A 21,532-nucleotide genomic window follows, 5' to 3' on the forward strand; every position below is an offset into this window, starting at 1 on the left:
TCGCTTGCTTGGTTTTTATGGATGATTCTGTCCGTCCGTCCATCCATCCATTCGTCCATTTGTTCGTATCAACTGGCTCTGGCTGCTGATTAGACGCTCTTGTTAGTAATAATTTCGACCGTTTTTGTTTTTCAGAATACTGCGAATGCTCAGAGCAATCGGATCGGCTGTAACGGGATTAAGTTTAATATAAATTTTGTGATATATCATTGAAATTTTCAAAAATATATATAAAATGTGGCGTATGCTTCAATTGCGTGCTGCATTATCATCGCGTCCTGGACTTACCCGCCAACGTCATGTAAGTGGATGCAACATCATCCATTCAACCAGCCAGCCAGACCCCCCACGAATCGTTATCAATGATTTATATATATATTTTTTTGCTTGGCATTATCTCTTCTCAGAATGGTCGCGTGATTGCCATACGACGTGAAGATCAATCCGTTTGGGAGCGTCGTGCACCGTTTGGTCCAACACATGTCCAGAAATTGGTTAAACAGGGAATTAAGGTCATTGTCCAGCCCTCAAATCGTCGTGCCTATCCCATGCAGGTGAGTTCTAGTTGATGAGGATATGGTTACTTTTCATTGGAATTTATGACAAATTCCTTGAAATCATATCGGAAATCTTAAATCATTACAACCTTAGCTACTGTACGGACACACGCCCACCTTCAATGTGGGGCTGCATCATAAATTAATTATTATTTTTTTGTTGTTGTTGATAAGCTCCTCCAAAAACAAAATTTGGCAATTTTTTTTTGTTGTTTGTAGCCTTGAAATCATGTCGAAAACAAACGAGTATATATAGATGAATATATGTATGTAGTCCTTATCTCTAACGGGATTGTTTCCAGGGAAACTTTATGCTATTGCTAATTGATTTTGCTTTGCAAGATAATCTATTCGAATAGAATCATGACTATAAAAACAAAAAGCAAATTCAGGGGCAATGGAACTTTTTTTCCTTTTTTTTTTATTGAATTCTAAAAATAGAATTTTATTTTCGTTAGAGATGAATAACCCTCTGGGAGAAATTAAGTACGCACTTAATTAACTATATCAGTAATAATGCACATTTAAAGGCCTTTATTAATAAGTACATACATATGTATAACAAAACTGTTGTATTAATAAAGCATTTACACGAGTTTTTTAAGAGCAAATTTTGTAGGTATGAGGAAATCAAACTTTTTCTTTTATTTTTTATTAACAAATATAGATAAAGTATTAATTCGAATTTTAAGAAATTTTAAGGACATTCCCAAATATCCATAAGCCCGCAATCAATTATGTTCTAGGGGCGTTCACAGGATCATTTTACACATTTTAAAGGAAAAATAATATTTCTGACCTAAAAGTTTACAAACAAATAAATACAAATGATACAAATTTTAAGGATTAAACAAAAAATACTTGGAATACACATACACGTAGGAGTTCTTAGAAGTTTCGTATTCAATATTTACATAAAACATCTCATTTAATAGAGAAGGAAAAAAGCAAAAGCAAAATGTGTTAAAAAAAATCTAAAATCTAAAATCCAATAATTGTAAATATTGTTTAGTTAGTTTTTGGTTTATACACATACATAAGTCATATAATTGTCTCTAATTAACTCAATGAAGTAGTGAAAACAGAAGTATTTTCGAAATATTTCAAAGTATTTACAAAAACCTCCTAGAAAATAAGGTTTAACTGCAAAAGGATGTATGGCAATTATCTTAAAATACATAGCTTACAGTTTTTTAGTAGTTTTAGTTTAACTAAAAAATTTAGGAATTTTTCTAACACAGCTCTAATAATTGAAGAAAACTCTAAGGATTAAACATAAGTGTCCTAATTAGCTCAGCCGTTTTGTACCCAATATTTAGGTTGATAAAGTATTCCTAATGATTGGGGCGATCATTGTTAAGTACATAGATAATCAAAAAATAAAAACTTTTAATTACTTTCCTTATATATTTCATTAAGCGATCATCTTCAGGGAATTATTTTCACATATTGTCTTTTAAATCCGTCGTAAAGCGTTATTTTCGGGTTTAGTCAAATTGACTTTTATTTATTATTAAATAATATTTATATAATTTATTTGCTTAGTAAATTAAGTGGGTCTTACTTGTTCTTAATATGAATAAGAAAATCATTTTAGATTATTGACTCCATTACGTTTTTTAATGTCAATATCATGCCAGAAGATTATAGATAAAGTTCTTTCTTTAACCATATTTTAAATTTATTATTTAAACTTATTTTTTTAGGCTTATATGCAAGCTGGAGCACAAATTCAAGAGGACATTAGCGATGCATCGGTCATATTTGGAGTCAAACAGGTGCCCATTGATTCTCTGATACCAGGAAAGACCTATTGCTTCTTCTCGCACACGATCAAGGCTCAGGAATCAAATATGGCTCTGTTGGATGCCATTCTAGAGAAGGTAAAGTAGATAACTTCACATCGCTTGTTTGCATAGTTTTATATTCTATGTTCCTAGGAAATACGTTTGATTGATTATGAGCGTATTATTGACGAACGTGGGTCAAGACAGGTGGCCTTTGGCAAATATGCTGGTGTAGCTGGCATGGTTAATATTTTGCATGGCATTGGTTTACGACTCCTGGCCCTGGGTCATCATACGCCATTCATGCATATTGGACCAGCTCACAATTATCGGAATTCGTCGATGGCCCGCCAAGCTATACGTGATTGTGGCTATGAAATATCTTTGGGCATGATGCCCAAATCAATTGGCCCTTTGACCTTTGTGTTTACCGGATCGGGAAATGTTTCACAGGGAGCCCAAGAGGTATTCTCTGAGCTGCCTGTGGAGTATGTGCCTCCTGAAATGCTACGCAAGGTGGCCGAGCATGGCAGTGAGTATGATCATCAATGGATTTGTAAATTATGATTATGAATTATTAATTCTTTGCAGATCAAAACAAGTTATATGCCTGTGAGGTGAGTCGTTCCGATCATTTGGAGCGTCGTGAGGGCGGCGGTTTTGATGCCAAGGAATATGATGAATTTCCTGAACTTTATATATCGACATTTAGCCAAAAAATTGCGCCATATGCTTCGGTAATAGTTAATGGCATCTATTGGGCCGTTGGTAGTCCCAAATTGATAAGCATACCCGATGCCAAGAATCTATTACGTCCAGCTAATACCCCTTGGTTGCCCACCAGCAAGGGAAGTCCTGCTCTGCCCCATCGTATGCTCGCCATATGTGATATATCCGCTGATCCTGGTGGTTCCATTGAGTTTATGAATGAATGCACAACTATAGATACACCATTCTGCTTGTATGATGCTGATCGCAATAAGGATACAAAGAGCTTCAAGGGTCCCGGTGTATTGGTATGCTCCATCGACAATATGCCCACACAATTGCCTAGAGAATCGACGGATTTATTTGGTGAATTATTAACACCTCACGTACATGATATAATCAAAAGTGATGCCAAAAAACCATTGAAAGAAGAGAATTTTTCATATCCCATACAGTCGGTAAGTTGTGATTATCTAAAGATTATTTTATGTATTTTATCTAACTGGGCTGGGGAGGGGCTGGAGGGGCTGTGGACAGGTGGGTTTAGGGCTGCCCTACTCCTGCTGCTATATTGAAATTAGAAATTTATTATTTGATTATTAAACAAAGGATACTTAACTTTCAGCAATATGTAAAATCGCAGGAAAACTTTAGTGTAATTTTTGAAACTACCAACCGAAAGTTGTGGACGTGATAAACATTTTATCTAAAAACTAGACTTTATAGCACAAAAACGACTTACTCATTTAAAAATTATAAAAGGTATTCGATTTGGATTAAGTTTGGCTAATTGTTAAATGACTATGAATTAACCAGTTTGCTGGTAATCGCAAAAGGAACAAAAAGTTTCTCCTACATAGACTATTTTTTGAGTTGATGGTTTCTATACAAGATATATGATTTAGGAACCCCGATATTTGCGATTTAATGTTCATTCCTTAACCGAAATACAGTTCTGATCAAAATTTTCCGAAATTGAAAAACAAATCTCGAACTTTTGCCACAAGCAAAATATTCAAATGAATCTTAATTTCAAGAAGTTATATTTTAGTCAACTCTTGGAATATGCATGTCTTTATTTTGAAGTTAGAATAATGTCATTCAGTCTTAAAAACTTAATTTTTTTCTGATATTCTCAAAAAATTGTGATGATTTTTATAATATTAATCAACTTTCACATTGAAAATTAATCTAATAATCTCGAAAATAAGTCGAACAAACCTAGTTCTTTATGATTAAAAACTCAAAAATCAGTCGAAACTGGTTAAAAGAAGGGGTAATAAATAGACTTGTTGAATAGGAATTATGGCCAGGATATCAGGTTCTCCCGAAAAGGGACAAAAACTCATTTAATTGTATATTTCTAGAAATTTTCTTAACACTTATGTGTTGTCCCCTCTTGAGCTATATTCTGCGTATGGCACTGTTTTAGTCGATGTTATCAGTTAATAAACATTATCAACTAACTCTTTCTCTCTCTCTCTTTCTATCTCTCACTCTCTCTCTATATCTCTCTTGTTTTTTTTTATCTAGGCAATCATCGCTAGCAACGGTCAGCTGACCGAGAGTTTCCAATACATTCAGGAATTGCGAGATTCACAGAACAATCGTTCGCGTCATAAAATGGAAGGCAGAAACGAGTCAAACAAAAAGGTTCTTGTCTTGGGTGCCGGCATGGTATCAGCTCCATTGGTCGAATGGCTGCATCGTGAGAAAGACGTTAGCATTACGGTTTGCTCTCAGGTGAAGGAGGAGGCCGATCGTCTGGCCCAACAATACGCTGGTGTGGACAGTGTCTACCTGAATGTGAATGAGAGCACAGGACATTTGCAGGAGCTGTGCGGCAAAGCTGATGTGGTTATATCTCTTCTGCCCTACAGTTTGCATGGCATGATTGCCCGCTATTGTGTGGATGAGCGTACTCATATGGTGACCGCCAGTTATGTGAATGATGAGATTTCCGCATTGCATGAGGAAGCCAAAGCCAATGGTGTGACCATAATGAATGAAGTGGGTCTAGATCCGGGTATTGATCATCTCTTGGCGCTGGAGTGCATACATGAAGTGCAGGAGAAAGGAGCCGTAGTGGAATCATTTGTTAGCTACTGCGGTGGCCTGCCTGCCCCCGAACATTCGAATAATGCTCTCAGATACAAATTCTCCTGGTCGCCACGCGGTGTCTTGCTTAATACTCTCTCAGCGGCCAAATATTTGAGTCGTGGACAAATTGTCGAAATTTCTGGAGGTGGAGAGCTAATGTCGACGCCACGTAGTTTAGATTTCTTACCAGGATTTGCCCTGGAAGGTTTCCCCAATCGGGATTCTACTAAATATGGGGCATTGTATGGTTTGGGTCGCGATGTCCATACATTATTGAGAGGAACCATACGCTATAAGGGCTTCTCCGAATCCATTAAGCCCATGCAACTGTTGGGACTCATCGATACAGCTCCCCATGCCCTCTTGCACCCTAGTGGCCCAGATGTAACGTGGCGTCAATTGATCACCCATTTGCTGGGTCTCTCCGATTCAAGTATTTTCTATGAGAATTTGAAGCAGAAGCTTGTTGAGCGTATTGGCGATGTGGATGGCATTGAGAGTTTGGGTCTTCTAGATGAAACGCCTGTGGTTAAGCTTCACACTCCTTTGGATACACTCAGTCATTATCTATCCAAGCGTTTGGCGTTTGGTAAGTATTTTCACCCACAAAAAATTGGAACTCAAACTGAGGAATTTTATTTTGTTTCCCCCAAAAAGAACGCGAAGAACGCGATTTGGTTGTATTGCGCCATGAGGTAGGCATCCGTTGGCCTGATGGACGACGTGAGGAGCGTGGCATTAATTTTGTGGTCTATGGGCAACCTCAGGGACATTCCGCCATGGCCATGACCGTGGGCAAACCAGCAGCCATAGCTGCAAAAATGATTTTAGATGGTGAGTTCATCCTCAAACCAAGTCATATATAATATATCTTTAATTTTGGTTGTTATTTTTCACTTTATTTTAGGTGAAATTCAAGAACGTGGCGTCCTTTTGCCCTTCACTCCAGATATCTATCGCCCCATGTTGCAACGTCTGCGTTCGGAGGGTTTGACTGCCACCGAAACCTCAAGATGGCTGAATTAATTTTAAGTTTTGCTATAATTATGTTTTGTTATTTGTCAAAATGTTTTTTGTAAATGTCAATTGTATATAAAACATTTTTGTTAATATGTGTATTTAAAATTTATTAAAAACAAATTTCTTAATGGTATTTCATTATTTCTTGATTAAACAAAATATCATTAATATTAATCAATGTTGATTTCTACTTAATTCGAAAGGGGTTACATTTTCGGTCAATCAAATTCGTAAACGTTTTTAGTAATTATTATAAATGAAAGGAATTTTTTATATGAACCATTTTTATACCCTTGCAAAAAGGGTATATTAATTTTGGTCAAAAGTGTGCAACGCATAGAAGGAAGCATCTCCGACCATATAAAGTATATATATTCTTGATCAGCACGACGAGACGAGTTCAAATAGCCATGTCCGTCCGTCCGTCCGTGTGGATCAACGCAAACTCCTCCTAGACCGTAAGAGCTACAGAGCTGAAATTTTGCATGTAGGCTTGTATATACTGCAGGCGTTGTATATCTCAGCCGGATCGGATCACTATATCATATAGCTCCCATACAAATGGCAAAGTCACGAACAGTGACTTTTCTCAATAACTTCGTTATTTTTTTAGCTATTGTCGTGAAATTTAATACTGGTGAGTTAATTATAGATATAAGCGACTATGCCAAGTTTGATCAAGATCGGGTGACTATATCATATAGCTCCCATAGGAGAATCTTTCGAACACGGTGACTTTTATCAATAACTTCGTTACTTTTCACGCGATTGCTTTCAAATTAATTATTTGTCAGTTTAATATATCTGTTAATGACTGTGCCAAATTTGATAAAGATCGGGTAACTATATCATATAGCTCCCATAGGAACGATCGGAGGAAAACAGTGACTCTGATCAATATCTTGGTTCTTTCCTATGCTAAGATTGTAGGCCGTTCTTTCGCAATATTAGCCTTTTTAGATAAAACGTTTTTCTACTTTAATGGCTATAGGTAAGGAAAGAGTTACCAAAAAAGTTGCAAGGGTATACAAGCTTTGACGCGGTCGAAGTTAGCCCCGGCCCTCTGGTTTATATATGAACATATATTGCCTTGGGAATAATTATAAGTACGAATGTCAAGTTCGCAAAAAAGTACTTTTTTTTTGTTTATGTACAAACCAGAGGCGTATTTGTATATACATATATATATACATACATAGGTATAAATGTATATATATATAGAAGGGCAAATTCTTTTAGGGAGTTTTAGATTTTTCTATTTTAAACATAAATAAAAGGAATAAAAAGTATTAAATATTGCACCCATTGAAAGGGAAACCTTCTTTTAAGAAATTGATAAAAATATATATATTTTTTTTATGAGGGGTAAACCCTTAAGTTAATTTACCAAGAAATAGCAACCGATCTGAACTAGAATCAGAATTGACACAAATATAATTGAAAAATGTATTTATTTTCCTTAAATACTTCAAATACGAAAATGTCCAATATAAAAATAAATAAATATAATAATTGAAAAACTTTATCTCTTGAAGCAGGTGCTAGGAATTCATCAAAAACATTATTTTTTTTTGGTAAAAGTTTCCTAGAATTCTTTGCAGACTCTTTAGTACAGAATTTTTGATCAAAATTATCAACTATCGGAAAAGCTGTTAAGTGGATTTTCAGCCTGATAATCCATAACCTAACTAATAACTATTATTATAAGTATAGGATATAGTTGCAAACTATTAACCTAACTATGTTTTACAAGCACTAGCAACTAAGGTCTTCGGCTTATTGTTAGACGAAAACTACATCCATAAACTAGCCTGGGATTCGAACCAGGATAACAAAATTTACAGCTTGTATTTTAAGGACATAAAATTTGTTTGGCTACACTTTAAAATATCCATTTTGACGGTCACATAGTAATTCTATTAATATGGACTATTTGAATCTAAGGCAAATGGACTGACTGTTCTATCATCTATCTTGTTTAACTCAATTACGATTTATAGAATTGTTGATTCCGAGATTTTTTAAATTCAATATTCCAAGTGTCGAATCGGTTATTTTCAAACATTTCACGAAAAAAAAAATTATTCTGTTTAATTTTTTGAGAACTACAAAAAACAAACTTTTTTTTGGCACATTTATCGGAAATTAAATAATGACACAAATTAATATTTATTTACCTCATTTCTTTTTCAAACTTCAAGGCCCATATAAAAAAAAAGTTCAGTTAAAAAAAAAATTTAATATTAATAACTAGACCTTTATTTATAAACATAATATAGTATAATAATTAATTTTTATTTAATAATTAATCAAATCTAATAAGGTCTAGTTATTAATAATGTGAATCGAAATAAATTAAGAAAGCAAAAAAACCACTTTAGAATCAAAATAAACCATACAAAAGACCAAAAATTATCGACAAATATTTCCAAATAGCCATAATTTGCTCATACGAGGTGTGCTTATAAACAATGTAAGCGTCTTTTACATTGATTTACATTGATAATTCGATATTTAATTAGCATGAATATTCCATTAGTGTGAAAAGCTGTTAAATTAGATTTAAAGGCAATGCAGATTGAATTGATACTTATTTATAAATTTAAATGAATAAAAATTGTATAGAAAGACTTAATGATAAATATTTAGAGCACATCTCGTACGAGTAAGTAATATTTCAAAATGGATTCTCCAAATCGATCCCAATGGATTGGTTGCTTGTTTTTTAACGCAATTTTTTCTTGATCGATCGCATTTTTATCAGAAATTTCTTGACGCAGTTTCAGTAAAATTTCAACTTCAAAACGGGCCGCAACAATGTAACAATATGTCGGACAAGTTAAAAATATTTTGCATATTTCTGGCAATTGAATTATGCCGTGCTTTAACCGATTCGGAGGATTACTTAATACAGATTCGTAATGATTATTGTACTGAATATTGTAATGGAATGTGTTTAATAAACAATGAATTCAATTGCAAACAAAATACGTCAACTATATCTACCGAGAAATATAACTTTCAATTGAGTGATCGAAATGGAATTCTAACTTGGAATACAAATTTTATAGAACTGACATCATTGAAAAAATTAAATTCAGCAAAAAATACAAAAGTGAAACTACAAAATTTAATTATAAATACTAACACAAGCAACAATGATAAATTATATCAAAAATCTGAATTTCTTGAGGTTTTTGGTATAAGCCAAGTGGACGAATATGAATTCAAAAAATACTCAACTGCTCATAATTCTTACGAAACTCTAATACGGATTACCAATAAAACGCAACTAAATTTGACTCTAAGTGATTTTAGGGAAATAAATAGTACCCAATGGAATGATTATATCTCACAGAGTACTGAAAAGTATACGACGATTAAGTTTATTGGAAATCCAAAAAAAGCATTTAAAGTGCACGTTGATATATTCGCAAGTCAAAATCGTTTAGAAAATCTTGTTTTTAACTCTATAACGTTGGATAATCTAAGAGAAGAAACATTTAAATATCTGACAACTTTAAAAACCGTGGAGTTTACTAAGACAAATGTTAGCGATTATTCGTTTATAAGGTAATAAACTGTAATAAACATCACAGGAAAATGTGTCCTTTAGTAAATAGGAGGTTCTGATTACGACCATGTACTTAGTTTTTGTCCATCATATCGAAAATTTGTTGAAATTATTCAAAAATTACCGCATTTGCCATATTTCAATGTATAATATAAACTTTATATGGTGAAGAACCACCGAGTTCTCTCATCAGCAGATTTTTCTAACCATTTTAGAATTGCAAGGCCATAGCACTACTTCAACACTCAAACCAGTTGCGAATTGTAACTTGATAAAGCAAAAGATGGCTAGCAACTCCAAAGTTCATATATTGTTTTCATAGTTCGAAAGGTACAGCTATATAGTTAGTTATAATTTAAAAGCACTTTACAAAATATCAAAGCTGTGCCACAATATCTTAAACTATTCGTATGGATCTAAAATGTGTAAAATTTGAACTCAAAAATATGCTATAAAGAGATGAATTTTTTATGTTTTTTAATTGTAAAGAATTCGTGCAATGCATCTAAAAAATTGTTTATTAGTAGGTGTTTATTAGTAACAAAGGATTTATTTCTTAAAGAGAATATTCTAAAATCTGTTAAAAATGAACAAACAATTTTTATTTGACTTTTTATGGTATACTTTTGGGTGTCTCTTTTCCTTAGATACCCAGATTTTACAAAATACGGACGTGATGGACAAAAACTGAGTTCATATTTAGAATCAGCATACTCTAATTAGTGATAACATGTCGGCCCGTGAAAATATTGAAAGTATATGTTTCATTCACAGATCTCCCATACTTCAAAACAAAGTGCAAACGGATAATGAACATCCTTTAATGCCTGGGACTGAGAATCATGGAAACAACTTAACACCAAAAACTTGTCCCATGCAATGCGAATGTATCTATCAATTTACAACTTTCACTATCGATTGTAAAAAAAAGGGCTTAACAGAAATTCCCCAGTTACCGATACCAAATATAGACATTGTTTCCCTTAATTTTGAGAATAATGATTTAATGAAGCTACCAAATGTAACAAATGTGGGTTTTCAAAATGTTCGTAAGCTATATTTAGCTAATAATAAGTTAGAGTCTCTAGAATTTGATCGAATACCGAAGAAACTTAATTATCTAGATATAAGAAATAATTCAATAGATACTCTTGATAGTGAAGTTGCAAAATTGTTCTTAGATCTTAATATGGTTTTAGTGCAAGACAAAATACGTTGGAAATGCGATTGTGCTAATGTAAATTTTGTACAATATCTTGAAGAGTTACAACGAAATCGTCAAACAGTTCTTCATGATGATTTAGATGAAAAGTGTCCTGATAATTGTCGCTGTTGTTCAAATAGCGTGAACAAACACTTTGTAATTGATTGTAGAAATTTAATTCATGGTATATTTCCAAGCATACCAAAAACCTTTAAAAAAGATACGGCCCTTATGCTGGATAACAACTCACTTGTTGCTATATTACCAATGCGAGATTCCAATCTGAAGCATCTCCATTTGAGTAATAATAATATGCCAGTTCTTGAAATGAGAATTTTGCCAGAAAATCTAACATTTTTGGATATCAGGAACAATAAATTGAAGGAGATTGACGATGAAGTTATTGATTTTCTAGGCGGTAGGAAATTTGAAATTTCTGGAAATCCCTGGAAGTGCAGTTGTAGGTACATAAAATTTTTAAAATATCTTCAAATGCATATGGAAATGGAATATAATGCTGCCCTGAGGCATTGCATTGGTTCGGATGGTTTTTGCCCTGATGAGTGTTTCTGCTGCAAAGAAGATGATACACAATTATTTAAGATTGATTGCGAAAATAAGGGATTTTTGGAAATACCCAAATTACCGACAGAGCCCGATATAAAACTTGTTTTCAATAGAAACAATCTGACGATCCTTGACGCAGTGGGCTTCAACAATATCAAAGAACTTGAACTGCGGTTCAATCGTATTGAGAAAATCGAATCAGTGCCAAGGAATCTAATAAGTCTTAATATACAAAATAATAGTATGACGCAAATGGAGGATCATGTAGTTAATTCTCTTAAAAGATCGATATCAAAATTATATATATCTGGTAATAGTTGGGATTGTGAGTGCAAAGAACTTGTTTTTATAAGATTCACCAAAGACTTGGCATTGAAAATCGAGGATTTGTGTAATACACAATGCAGTGATTCCAAAATGTTGGTCAAAGTCGAGGAGAAAGATGTTTGCTCTAAGGGAACTCCATTATTTGTTTTTCTCTTCATATCATTGATGATTCTTTTTGCGTTTTTAAATTGGCTACAGTTCTTTTGGAAATCAATTTCACTATGGTTATATGAGAATAACATCTTGGCTGGCAATAAAACAGATGACGATAAGCGATACGATTGCTTTTTGGCCTATTGTCACAAGGATTCGGATTTCTTGCAGGAATTCATTGACAATTTGGAAAACGAACCGGCCAGTTTACGTCTATGTTATTATGCAAGGGATTGGTTGCCAGGTGAACCGATTCCAGCCTGTATTTGCAAGTCTGTAGAGGATTCGAAACGCATTATCATCTTGATGACAAAGAATTTCCTAAAATCAGTTTGGGGTCGTCTAGAATTTCGTATGGCTTTGCATGCTACTGCCAAAGATAAGTGTAAACGTCTGATTGTCATTGTCTATCCGGATGTGCAGAATTTTGATGATCTTGATAGTGAATTGAAAACTTACATGAAACTCAATACCTATTTGAAACGAGATGATCCAAATTTTTGGGATAAGCTACTTCTGGCCATGCCCATTGAGGCACAAGTTGGAAAAGATATAGAAATTGCAGGAACAAGTGGGGTTATTGAAATTGAATTGAATCAATATACAAGTTAAGCTATTTAATCGTTTAAACTTTAATTTAAAATTTTATATTACTATGCTCTAACTGAAATAAATTGTTTTCGTTTAGTTTCTAAAAATATTTTGCTTAATTTAGTTTTCTTTTTTTCAGTTTTTCTAGTTTAATTATATTTATTTGATCAATTGAAGCTCTTTTTTTATATGTATAGCTAGAAATAAATCAACTTTTGTAATTATTAAATAAAAATATTATATATTTTGTATCAATTATGCATTGCAATTGAACTCTCGCAATATGATTATGTCTCTGAAGTTAAGAGTTATTTGATCACCTGACCTGGAGGGATCGAGGCGATTTTTGTTTGGTGTTGATGTAGTGTAAATTTCTAGAGTTGTATTGTTTGTATGTGTAAATTTTTTTTAACATCTTAACTCATCTGGATTAAAACATTAAAGATACTTACTTTGTCTGCACCAAAGTTTATAAACCTTTGTATTGTGTTTTATTATTTATTTATTTATAATAAAGTTGGGAATAATTAAAATTATTGATAATTTAGGAACTAAAGTGCTGGCAGCTAAGGCCTTCGGCTTGGTACATTTATATATTTACATGGTTACTTATAATTATAATAGGTGGTATGTTTGTGTGAGATTAAGGAATTGGATTATTTGGGATGTATTTTCTGGAGTGCGACATGAAAGGATGGAAAGGGGCGAGGTACGCGTAATACTGAGGTCACTTGGGCATGGGATGTTGTTGTTGGGATCGATATATATTGCTTGTGTGAGCCTTGTATGTCATAGCCTAAGCCTTAATATTTTTATTGGGTCATTTTGCAATTTTATAATGATAGTTCTTTCAAAAGTTTCCACAAAAAAAAGTATAAAAAAATATCTATAAACTTTTACGAAGTCTGGCTTACTTCGATACATCATTGAAATAAACTTGATCTTATAGTCGGTGATTTTTGTGATATCTATCAATTTATCTTATTGACATGGAAAATAGTTGATAACATAGTTCCTCGAGGTGGTATTAGGCTTCTAAATAATAAGATTCCTAATTAATTTATATAGAGACCCAAAAACTTGGAGCTCAATGGGTTTCAAAATATATTTCGATTGGGTAATTTCCTCTTATTATTAGTTCCTTGACAACTCGTTTGCACGTGGATGTTTGAATGAGATGAAGGGTTATCAGCTAAACTTGAACTGCTTTCGAAACATATATTCTTTGTATGTCAATTTCAATTTTGTAATCTAAATTTAGTTCAGTTTTGATGCGGACCTCATGGCCAATTAGGTTTCCCTCTCTCTCATAATTGCATTTAAAAAAAAGGTTGATTGCGAGATTATAATGCATAAATTGACAGAAATGTGAACCTACATATATGAGTGTGTGTTTTGCTTAGAGCTCTGTTCATTAATGTTGTTATTAATAATTGTAATAAACAACACCTCATTTACTTTGTATGTTTTTGTACGGGATTGACTATCGGAGAAGTGGCGCTTTCAATTCCTGATAACCCCTCGTTTTCATGAAGGAGGAGGTTTCTTACACATTTTCAAAGAAAAATATATATATATATATATTTCATTCAATGCAAAATGCGATAACAATATTTCCATGTCTATGTGCCTGTAATGAGATTTTGTGCAAACAGAGCGCAGTCGAAGCGTTGGCTTCCATTAAGCGGGTACGGTCTCGCAATCTCTTTCTCTCCCTCTCTCTCTCTCTATCTCGCAATCTCTAATTCTCTCTGCCTCTTTCTCTCGGAGTATAGTATACATGTGTTTGGGGATTTCGGAACGTCAGTGTGCCTAGTGCTACGTTGATTTGGTCTTCAGTCTTGATAATATAACCGAACCGACCGAATATAGTCACCAGTCGTCGTCAAAGTAGTCTGTGCCGTCGTCTTGGTCGGTTTTGTCGTTGTTGTCTCCGAGTTCTTGACTTTTTATTTCAGTTATTTTTGTACTTACTGTTTCTATATAGTATATATTGTAGCAGTAGTACCTACCTACCTACAAGTATAACGGTTGTTTGCGTGTTGCGTGCCCACCGATGATTGTCGGCGCGGGAGGGGAACGAAGGGAACGACCAAACGATTATTTAATTTACAAGCATTCCACTTTAGTCTGCTGATGCGTGTGAACAGAAATTGAAATCTATATGGATATATACATATGTTTATGTATTTATATTATTGCTCTTATACAATAATATGGCCACAAACAATTTGTGCAACTTTTAATTAAAGTACTTTAGTGACAAAGGTTAAAAAAACAACAACAACAACAAAAACAAAAAACCGAAATCATAGTTCAATCTCCGATCAGCTGTTATCAAGTGCAACAAAAAAAATGGGTTATTTGACCGATGTACATTTGAGGGGCTTCGAGCGCTACAAGGTAAGTGAAAAATGGTGCCACCACCTGCTACACACATACATGTATCAACAATTATACAAAAAATCAATGTCCTGACTTGGAACATCCCCGACCCCACCCCCCACTTAGACACACAGACGTTCACATTCTCACCCTATTTTCAACTTTAATGTCAATCAATTGTTATTGGTTTGTACACAGACAAATATGATGTATAGTATAAAACAAATAGATAATGATTATAATACAATTCGTTCAAGTTCCGGTTGGATTGCTCACTATATGTACATATTTTTGTATGTATGTAGGTATGCACCTAGATTAGGCAATAACAAATGGGTCTTCTTATCATCTATCAAAAGTTCCCATGTATGACTAGCCTCAGGTCATGAAATTTTAGTATTACAAATCAAAAGCCGGCTAGAAATTAAAGGCAACAACTTTCAAAATACCCTTTACAAAAAGAGTAATATAAATTAGTTCTGCCTTAAATACACAATTGTGATTAAACAAATATACAGGGTATAACTAAAATACATTTCACAGACTTAATCAAGTCTTATGGAGAAGGCATTGAACTGACAATGGGACATGTGCTGTAGATTTGGTTTGAAATTGATGATAGTTGTCTATATATGTATGTATATATATATATATATAGTACAATATATATATTTCCACATATTTAATGGAATTTGTACTTGTAAAGATTATTGCTATTAATAAATGCAAGAATTATGGAATTATTATGAACTTTTGTTGGTAGTCGAATAATAGTAGCTAAGCTCTTTATGGACTGTGATTATCATTAAAATTAATAAGTAGAATTAAGATTTGCAATAGCTTATTGATAACTTTGTGAAAATTATATCAATAAAGTATTATTGTATTGAACAATTATTGAAATTACAAGCTGAGATTAAAAATTGGATAGAAAAATCTATGTTTAGATGATCTTTAGAAACTAAAATTCTTTTTAAATTTTTCTGTGTATTAAAAGGCTTAGCAAATTAAACCATTTGAAATAACTAAACATTTAAAAAAGAGAAAAAAAATTAAAATTAATTTAGTAATTTTTTAACTTAAGTAATAGTTACCCTAGTTCTTAGCTTTTACAACAACTGACTATCATGATCTATAAAGATGATAGAAATATGTAATCAACATCAATCTATATTTTATATTTTGTATTTCATTGATAAGATGTCTTGTTAATTAAATGAAATATTATTTCCGAATTATTCATTCATAAAGTTTCAAGTGCCCAAACTTGATCACGTACTCCAGATGTATGTACATATGTACAAACATAGATTATCAATATATACAGCATACATTTTCAATGCTTATCTCAACAAAAAATTATAATGTAAAACCTCATTTCTTGACAGGTTCAAATTCATGTTAGCGCTAAAAATATACAAAATTTACAGTATTTGACATTATAATTAAATATTAAATTCAAAAACAATCAGTAGATTGTTAATGTTCTTTGTAAAAGAAAGTTGATTGTACTCATTATACCATGTGTATATAGATTGAAAAGGTATATAAAAGTTTCAATGTTTATGTTTTTGCCTTTTCTTTCTTTTCTCGAACCAAATATCGATTTGATCAGTGTTAAAAGAAGTTTTTGAATAAATAAGTAAGATTTTTTTAAAAATGAAAATTTGATATTTTCTCTTAACAATTTGATAAGCCAAATTCTTTGGAAGATTTCAAGTTAAAGATTTAGATTTATAATAGAACCAAGTTATGGTTTAGAAATCTTTAAATGGTATATTCAATGACTCAACTTTTTGATCATGCGACTAAGATTAGAACAAAAAGTATTGACATTTTAGATATTGTAAACGTGATACAATTAGATTAACCATTATAGTAACTATTCAAACCTTTTCAAATAATCAAAATATGTACACCTTACAATTAATAAGTTAAAGTAAACTTAAATTAGTTTGTTTTTGGGCATTTTATGTTTAAAGAGAGGAAGGTTCAAAAGATGTAAAGATTTTAAAAATATATGCTATGAAAGCTGAAGCAAGCAATATTCCTAAGATCTATTTAGTTGAACTGCATTGTATTTAACGATCATACAATGTTTTGTATTGCATTTAGATCCTCAAGAACTATTAGAATTGTTTTCGGAATCTGAAAGAAGATAAATTTCATAATTATATAGATTATTTATAAGATTGAATCTGATATTTATTAATTACTTGTTTACTTCCTTATACTTCATATCGTAGTGACTCAAACTATGGATCTCTTCATTTTAAAACTATATCGTTTTTGTATAGGCATTCTTTTTAGATTTCATTTTATTATTATGATATAAGCATATGAATTTATTTATGATACATTTTGTATCTGCAAAGAGGTTTTATCATCATTAAATATTAACATATTAACATATTCATAAACTAATGTTCTAATCCTACATATTTATTTGTTCTTCTTTACAGTATAACAGCATAGACACGAGTTTTCTTAGTGTCTATGTAATGCATCCATTTTGGAATGCCTGCGTCAAGGTAAACTAATAGCAATAACTAGGTCATATTTGTATATCTTAAAGTTTTTTATTTTCATTATCGTTTTTTTCATGTAGTACCTGCCCAAATGGTTAGCACCAAATATACTCACATTTGTTGGTTTTCTTATGACTGTTGTGAATTTCATTTTATTGGCCTACTACGATTGGAATTTTGACGCAGCAAATGATAAAGAAGTGGGTAACACTGTACCTGCCTGGGTATGGACAGTGGCGGCTATCAATATATTGATATACTATAATTTGGGTAATATCCGTTTACAAGTTCTAGACAAATCAAGTCGATAAAGCAAATGTGTATGTTCATTTATTGGTTCTTTTATAGATGGCATGGATGGAAAACAAGCTCGTCGTACTGGAACGAGTGGTCCTTTAGGGGAATTATTTGATCATGGGCTGGATTCATATTCGGCCGCTCTCATACCCATATATTTATTCTCATTATTTGGCACAGTCGATTTGCCACCCATACGCATGTTCTTTGTCATTTGGAATGTGTTTCTCAATTTCTATTTAACGCACGTGGAGAAATATAATACCGGCGTGATGTTCTTACCCTGGGGTTATGACTTCACCATGTGGGTAAGTGAGATAATTAGGCAATTAACTATTAACTATTAAATTGTAATTATATTACTTATTAATTCTTGTTTTCTTAGGGTGTCAGCGGCATGCTGTTTGTGGCCACTTTATTGGGTCCTGGTATCTATCGTTGGGATTACCATGGTTTCACAGTGGCAAATATCTTTGAGGTTGTTCTCATTGGTTCAGGCATGGTAACTAGTCATCCCTTTATTGCTAGAAACATTTATCTGTAAGTACAAATTATGGTTTCATTTTAAGAAATATTGCTAATTTGTTGTATCCTTCTTATGTAGTTCGTATAAAAATAAAACTGGTAAAATGCGTCCCACGATGGAAATGTTGCGACCTTTCTTTGCCTTCCTTTGGCTATTTGTGATTACCACAATTTGGTCATTCTTTTCACGAAATAATGTGATCAATTTGGAGCCACGAATCCTGTGGATACTCTATGGAACAATATTCTCAAATATTGCAGTAAGTAGAAGATATCTTTAAGAACCAATTATCAAAGAACATTTGTACATTTCATCTGACGAGTGAAAGCATTAAAAGTCCGCACGTCGCATATAAGATATAAAGAAAATTATGTTTTCAATGGAAAAGTTTAGAAATCCTTACATTAGTTTTAAAACGAGGTCAATTCTCCATGAAAATTAGTTTTTGCCTTTTGTCAATCAAATTGAACAAGAAGTAAACCCTGTTTAAAGGTTCAAATTTACTACAAATCTTTACTTCATATTAGCTGAGCTTCAGAACTAGCTGAAAATAGAACCAAGTTTAAATTCTAAATTAATTTAATCTTTTTAAATAACTTTTATAGAACCAATTAATGTTAGTGTGCAATGCACGATTAAGTCTGAAGAAAGATCAGTTACAACAACTAAGTTATCTGAAATTAATAATACTTAATAGATAGAATATATATTTATATAAATAAACTAAGAATCTGAAATTAATAATACTTAATACATAGAATATTTATTTGAATCGATTCTTATCTTCGTTTTATTGAATCGACAAAAGTTCTAATCCATGGAAAGAACCTTCTTTACTTATATCTTCATATATATCGCTTAAAAAAACATTGAAACATTCAAATTATTTGACAATATCTAAACCTTTTTAAAAAACAGAGTTTTGTAACACAAATTTGATTGCCTTTTTAAAGTTTGTTAAGCTGAAGCAAGCTGAAGATTACAATAACTTTATATACAACTTTAACAAACAAAATAAATTGCTATCAAATTTTGAAAAGGTTTTATAAATTTTAAATTTTTTATTAATAATTTGAATGATTAATATTGGCATTTAAATTTCAAATAAGTATTTAATTTTTTCCGGAAAAAAAAAACTCTATTCTCTACTCGTGAGTATGAGAATTCGTCAGTTATATCAATGAGAGTAAAGCAATTTTTACTTTAGTACTGTGAGGTCAAATATTGTCGGCTTTTTATAAGATGTTAAGATATTGGTCATTTAACACTAATAAAATGATTGTATGTCGTTAGAATATAGAACCTTATATCCATATATCATGTAATATTTGGTTAGGAATTAGCACTTTGTAGCTTTAAAGGAGTATTTAAAAGATACCTCATTATAGGTTTCTTATTTTAAGACCTTAGTCCTTCTATGAGAGAGGTAAAATTAAATTATCTTCACAATGGCAGAAAGTTAAACCAAATTTGGTTTTAATAGACTTACAATTAGACTCAATTCTATTTTGTGTATGCGAAATAAACACTTAAATTTTAAAATAAGGTCCGTTTTTTGGTATATTCCTCGAATGATTACGTTAAATGTTATTTCAACTTATAATTTACAAGTTTTATCTTTAATTTATTGTTTTCTAACTTCACATGGCTTGACTTTTATTGTTTAGTGCCGATTGATAGTGGCTCAAATGTCCGATACTCGCTGCGATGGCTTCAATATACTCATGTGGCCACTTGCGGCTACTGTTGGTGTCTGTTGCTTTCCCTACTACCAGGAAATACTCGGTGAAGATCTACCAGCTGAGTATGAGCGATGGATTGTTCAGGGTCTAACCATATTTTCGACTCTAGCTCATTGGCATTACGGATATGGTGTGGTGAGTAAATTTTATTTTTCAATGGTTTTAATGATATTAATTTTCATACTTTATTGACAGGTGTCCGAAATGTGCAATCATTTTCATATTAAATGCTTCAAAGTAAGAACACCAAGTAGCCAAACGGCAGAGTTACTACAACAAAATAATAACAAATTCAAAAGCCATTGAAAGAGCTAAAAAAAAACAACAACAAAACATTATTAAAAAAAGAAAAGAAAACTAACTAACAATTTTGTGATACACATTATGGGAAAACATTAATAACTCTTACCTCGCCACACCCACCCACCCACCACCATCTGAGCTAGCCCCTAAGGTTCTAAGTCTAAGTGGTCCATAAACGAAATTCTCAAATTAAAACAAAAACAAACAAAAAAAAAATGAAAAAATAAAACATGATTAGAAATTGATACTCTAATGCGGTTGATAACATGGTAAAGCTTTTAATGACTACATTTAAGAATGAGCATGCTAATCATAGTTTAAGTAGACAAAAAAACAATAAAATAAAATTATTAAATTATCTTTAATATAATTATGAAATATATATCTAATATTTAAGAGTGCATGTTAAAGGAAAATTGGAAAGCTGCATGAAAAAAATGGATTCTAACTGCATGAAATTGACCAAGTATTGTGTAGTATTTTATGACTAATAATCTTGAATAATTTTTGATGACTTTGTTATATGTTTTGAAATATCTTTAGATCAAAAACCCACCAGTGCCCGTCGAAGTGAAAATGAACGAAGAGCCGACAGTCAATGATAACAATCATAAGTCCAATCACATAGAGCCACAAGTTGAAGAAGTTTGAAAAATTTCATACTGACATTAAATTATCTCAATAAGTTTTTTAGTTTTAAATGCATTTTTTTACACAGTTTTTCAAAACTCAAAACTATCCATGTCAGTTGTAGTTTAGTTTTGAAAATTAACTCAAAAGCTTTTATGATAAAAGCTTATACACGAAAAGCTTTTCAACAATAGTTGCCTCTAACAAACGCCAGATGGCTTTCAGAGCCATAAAAACTGATTTTCATTTTGTATGTTTAATTAATAAATGTAAATTTGTTCAAAGATTTTCTATGTTTTAAATTTACAACATTTTGTTTGACTGCCGATTTAACTATATATGTGTAAAGGTAGGTGTATATATACTCGATTCGAACTTCTTTGTGTTAACAAGTTTAGGCTCAATTTTAGCCCAAAGCCTTGTCACGTAGCTGGACCATTTCTCTTGAAAATCTCTCGTCTCGTCTCATCTTGTTTCGTCCCTGTCAACAGCCACAAATTATATTCGCCTTTGGTTTTTTTTTTTTATGTTCT

At 32.2% G+C, this 21,532-nt stretch overlaps 2 protein-coding genes across 3 annotated transcripts; both read left to right on the plus strand.

Annotated features, from left to right (window-relative positions):
* The first annotated feature begins 208 nt into the window (after window positions 1–208).
* LOC6642305 (alpha-aminoadipic semialdehyde synthase, mitochondrial) lies at window positions 209–6,230 on the plus strand. Its single transcript, XM_002065127.3, has 8 exons — window positions 209–301; window positions 408–554; window positions 2,264–2,440; window positions 2,498–2,876; window positions 2,936–3,510; window positions 4,586–5,741; window positions 5,810–5,986; window positions 6,060–6,230. The coding sequence occupies exons 1-8, from the start codon at window positions 236–238 to the stop codon at window positions 6,176–6,178; spliced, it is 2,796 nt and encodes a 931-aa protein (XP_002065163.1). The 5' UTR covers window positions 209–235; the 3' UTR covers window positions 6,179–6,230.
* Window positions 6,231–14,396: 8,166 nt separating this feature from the next.
* Window positions 14,397–21,283, plus strand: LOC6642306 (ethanolaminephosphotransferase 1). Of its 2 annotated transcripts, none has more exons than XR_006954161.1 (9): window positions 14,397–14,991; window positions 17,436–17,504; window positions 17,582–17,771; window positions 17,850–18,106; window positions 18,184–18,338; window positions 18,403–18,583; window positions 19,992–20,201; window positions 20,262–20,638; window positions 20,913–20,960. XR_006954161.1 is itself a non-coding variant. In XM_002065128.4 (9 exons), exons 1-9 carry the CDS (start codon window positions 14,944–14,946, stop codon window positions 21,018–21,020), a joined length of 1,260 nt encoding a protein of 419 aa, XP_002065164.3. In that variant the 5' UTR covers window positions 14,399–14,943; the 3' UTR covers window positions 21,021–21,283. The 2 variants fall into 2 exon arrangements, 1 of the variants encoding a protein (XP_002065164.3); XM_002065128.4 differs by having other exon boundaries at window positions 14,399–14,991; window positions 20,262–20,303; window positions 20,913–21,283.
* Window positions 21,284–21,532: the final 249 nt, after the last annotated feature.

Source organism: Drosophila willistoni (genome assembly GCF_018902025.1).
Source record: "Drosophila willistoni isolate 14030-0811.24 chromosome 2R unlocalized genomic scaffold, UCI_dwil_1.1 Seg167, whole genome shotgun sequence".
In the NCBI taxonomy this organism is placed as follows: domain Eukaryota; kingdom Metazoa; phylum Arthropoda; class Insecta; order Diptera; family Drosophilidae; genus Drosophila; species Drosophila willistoni.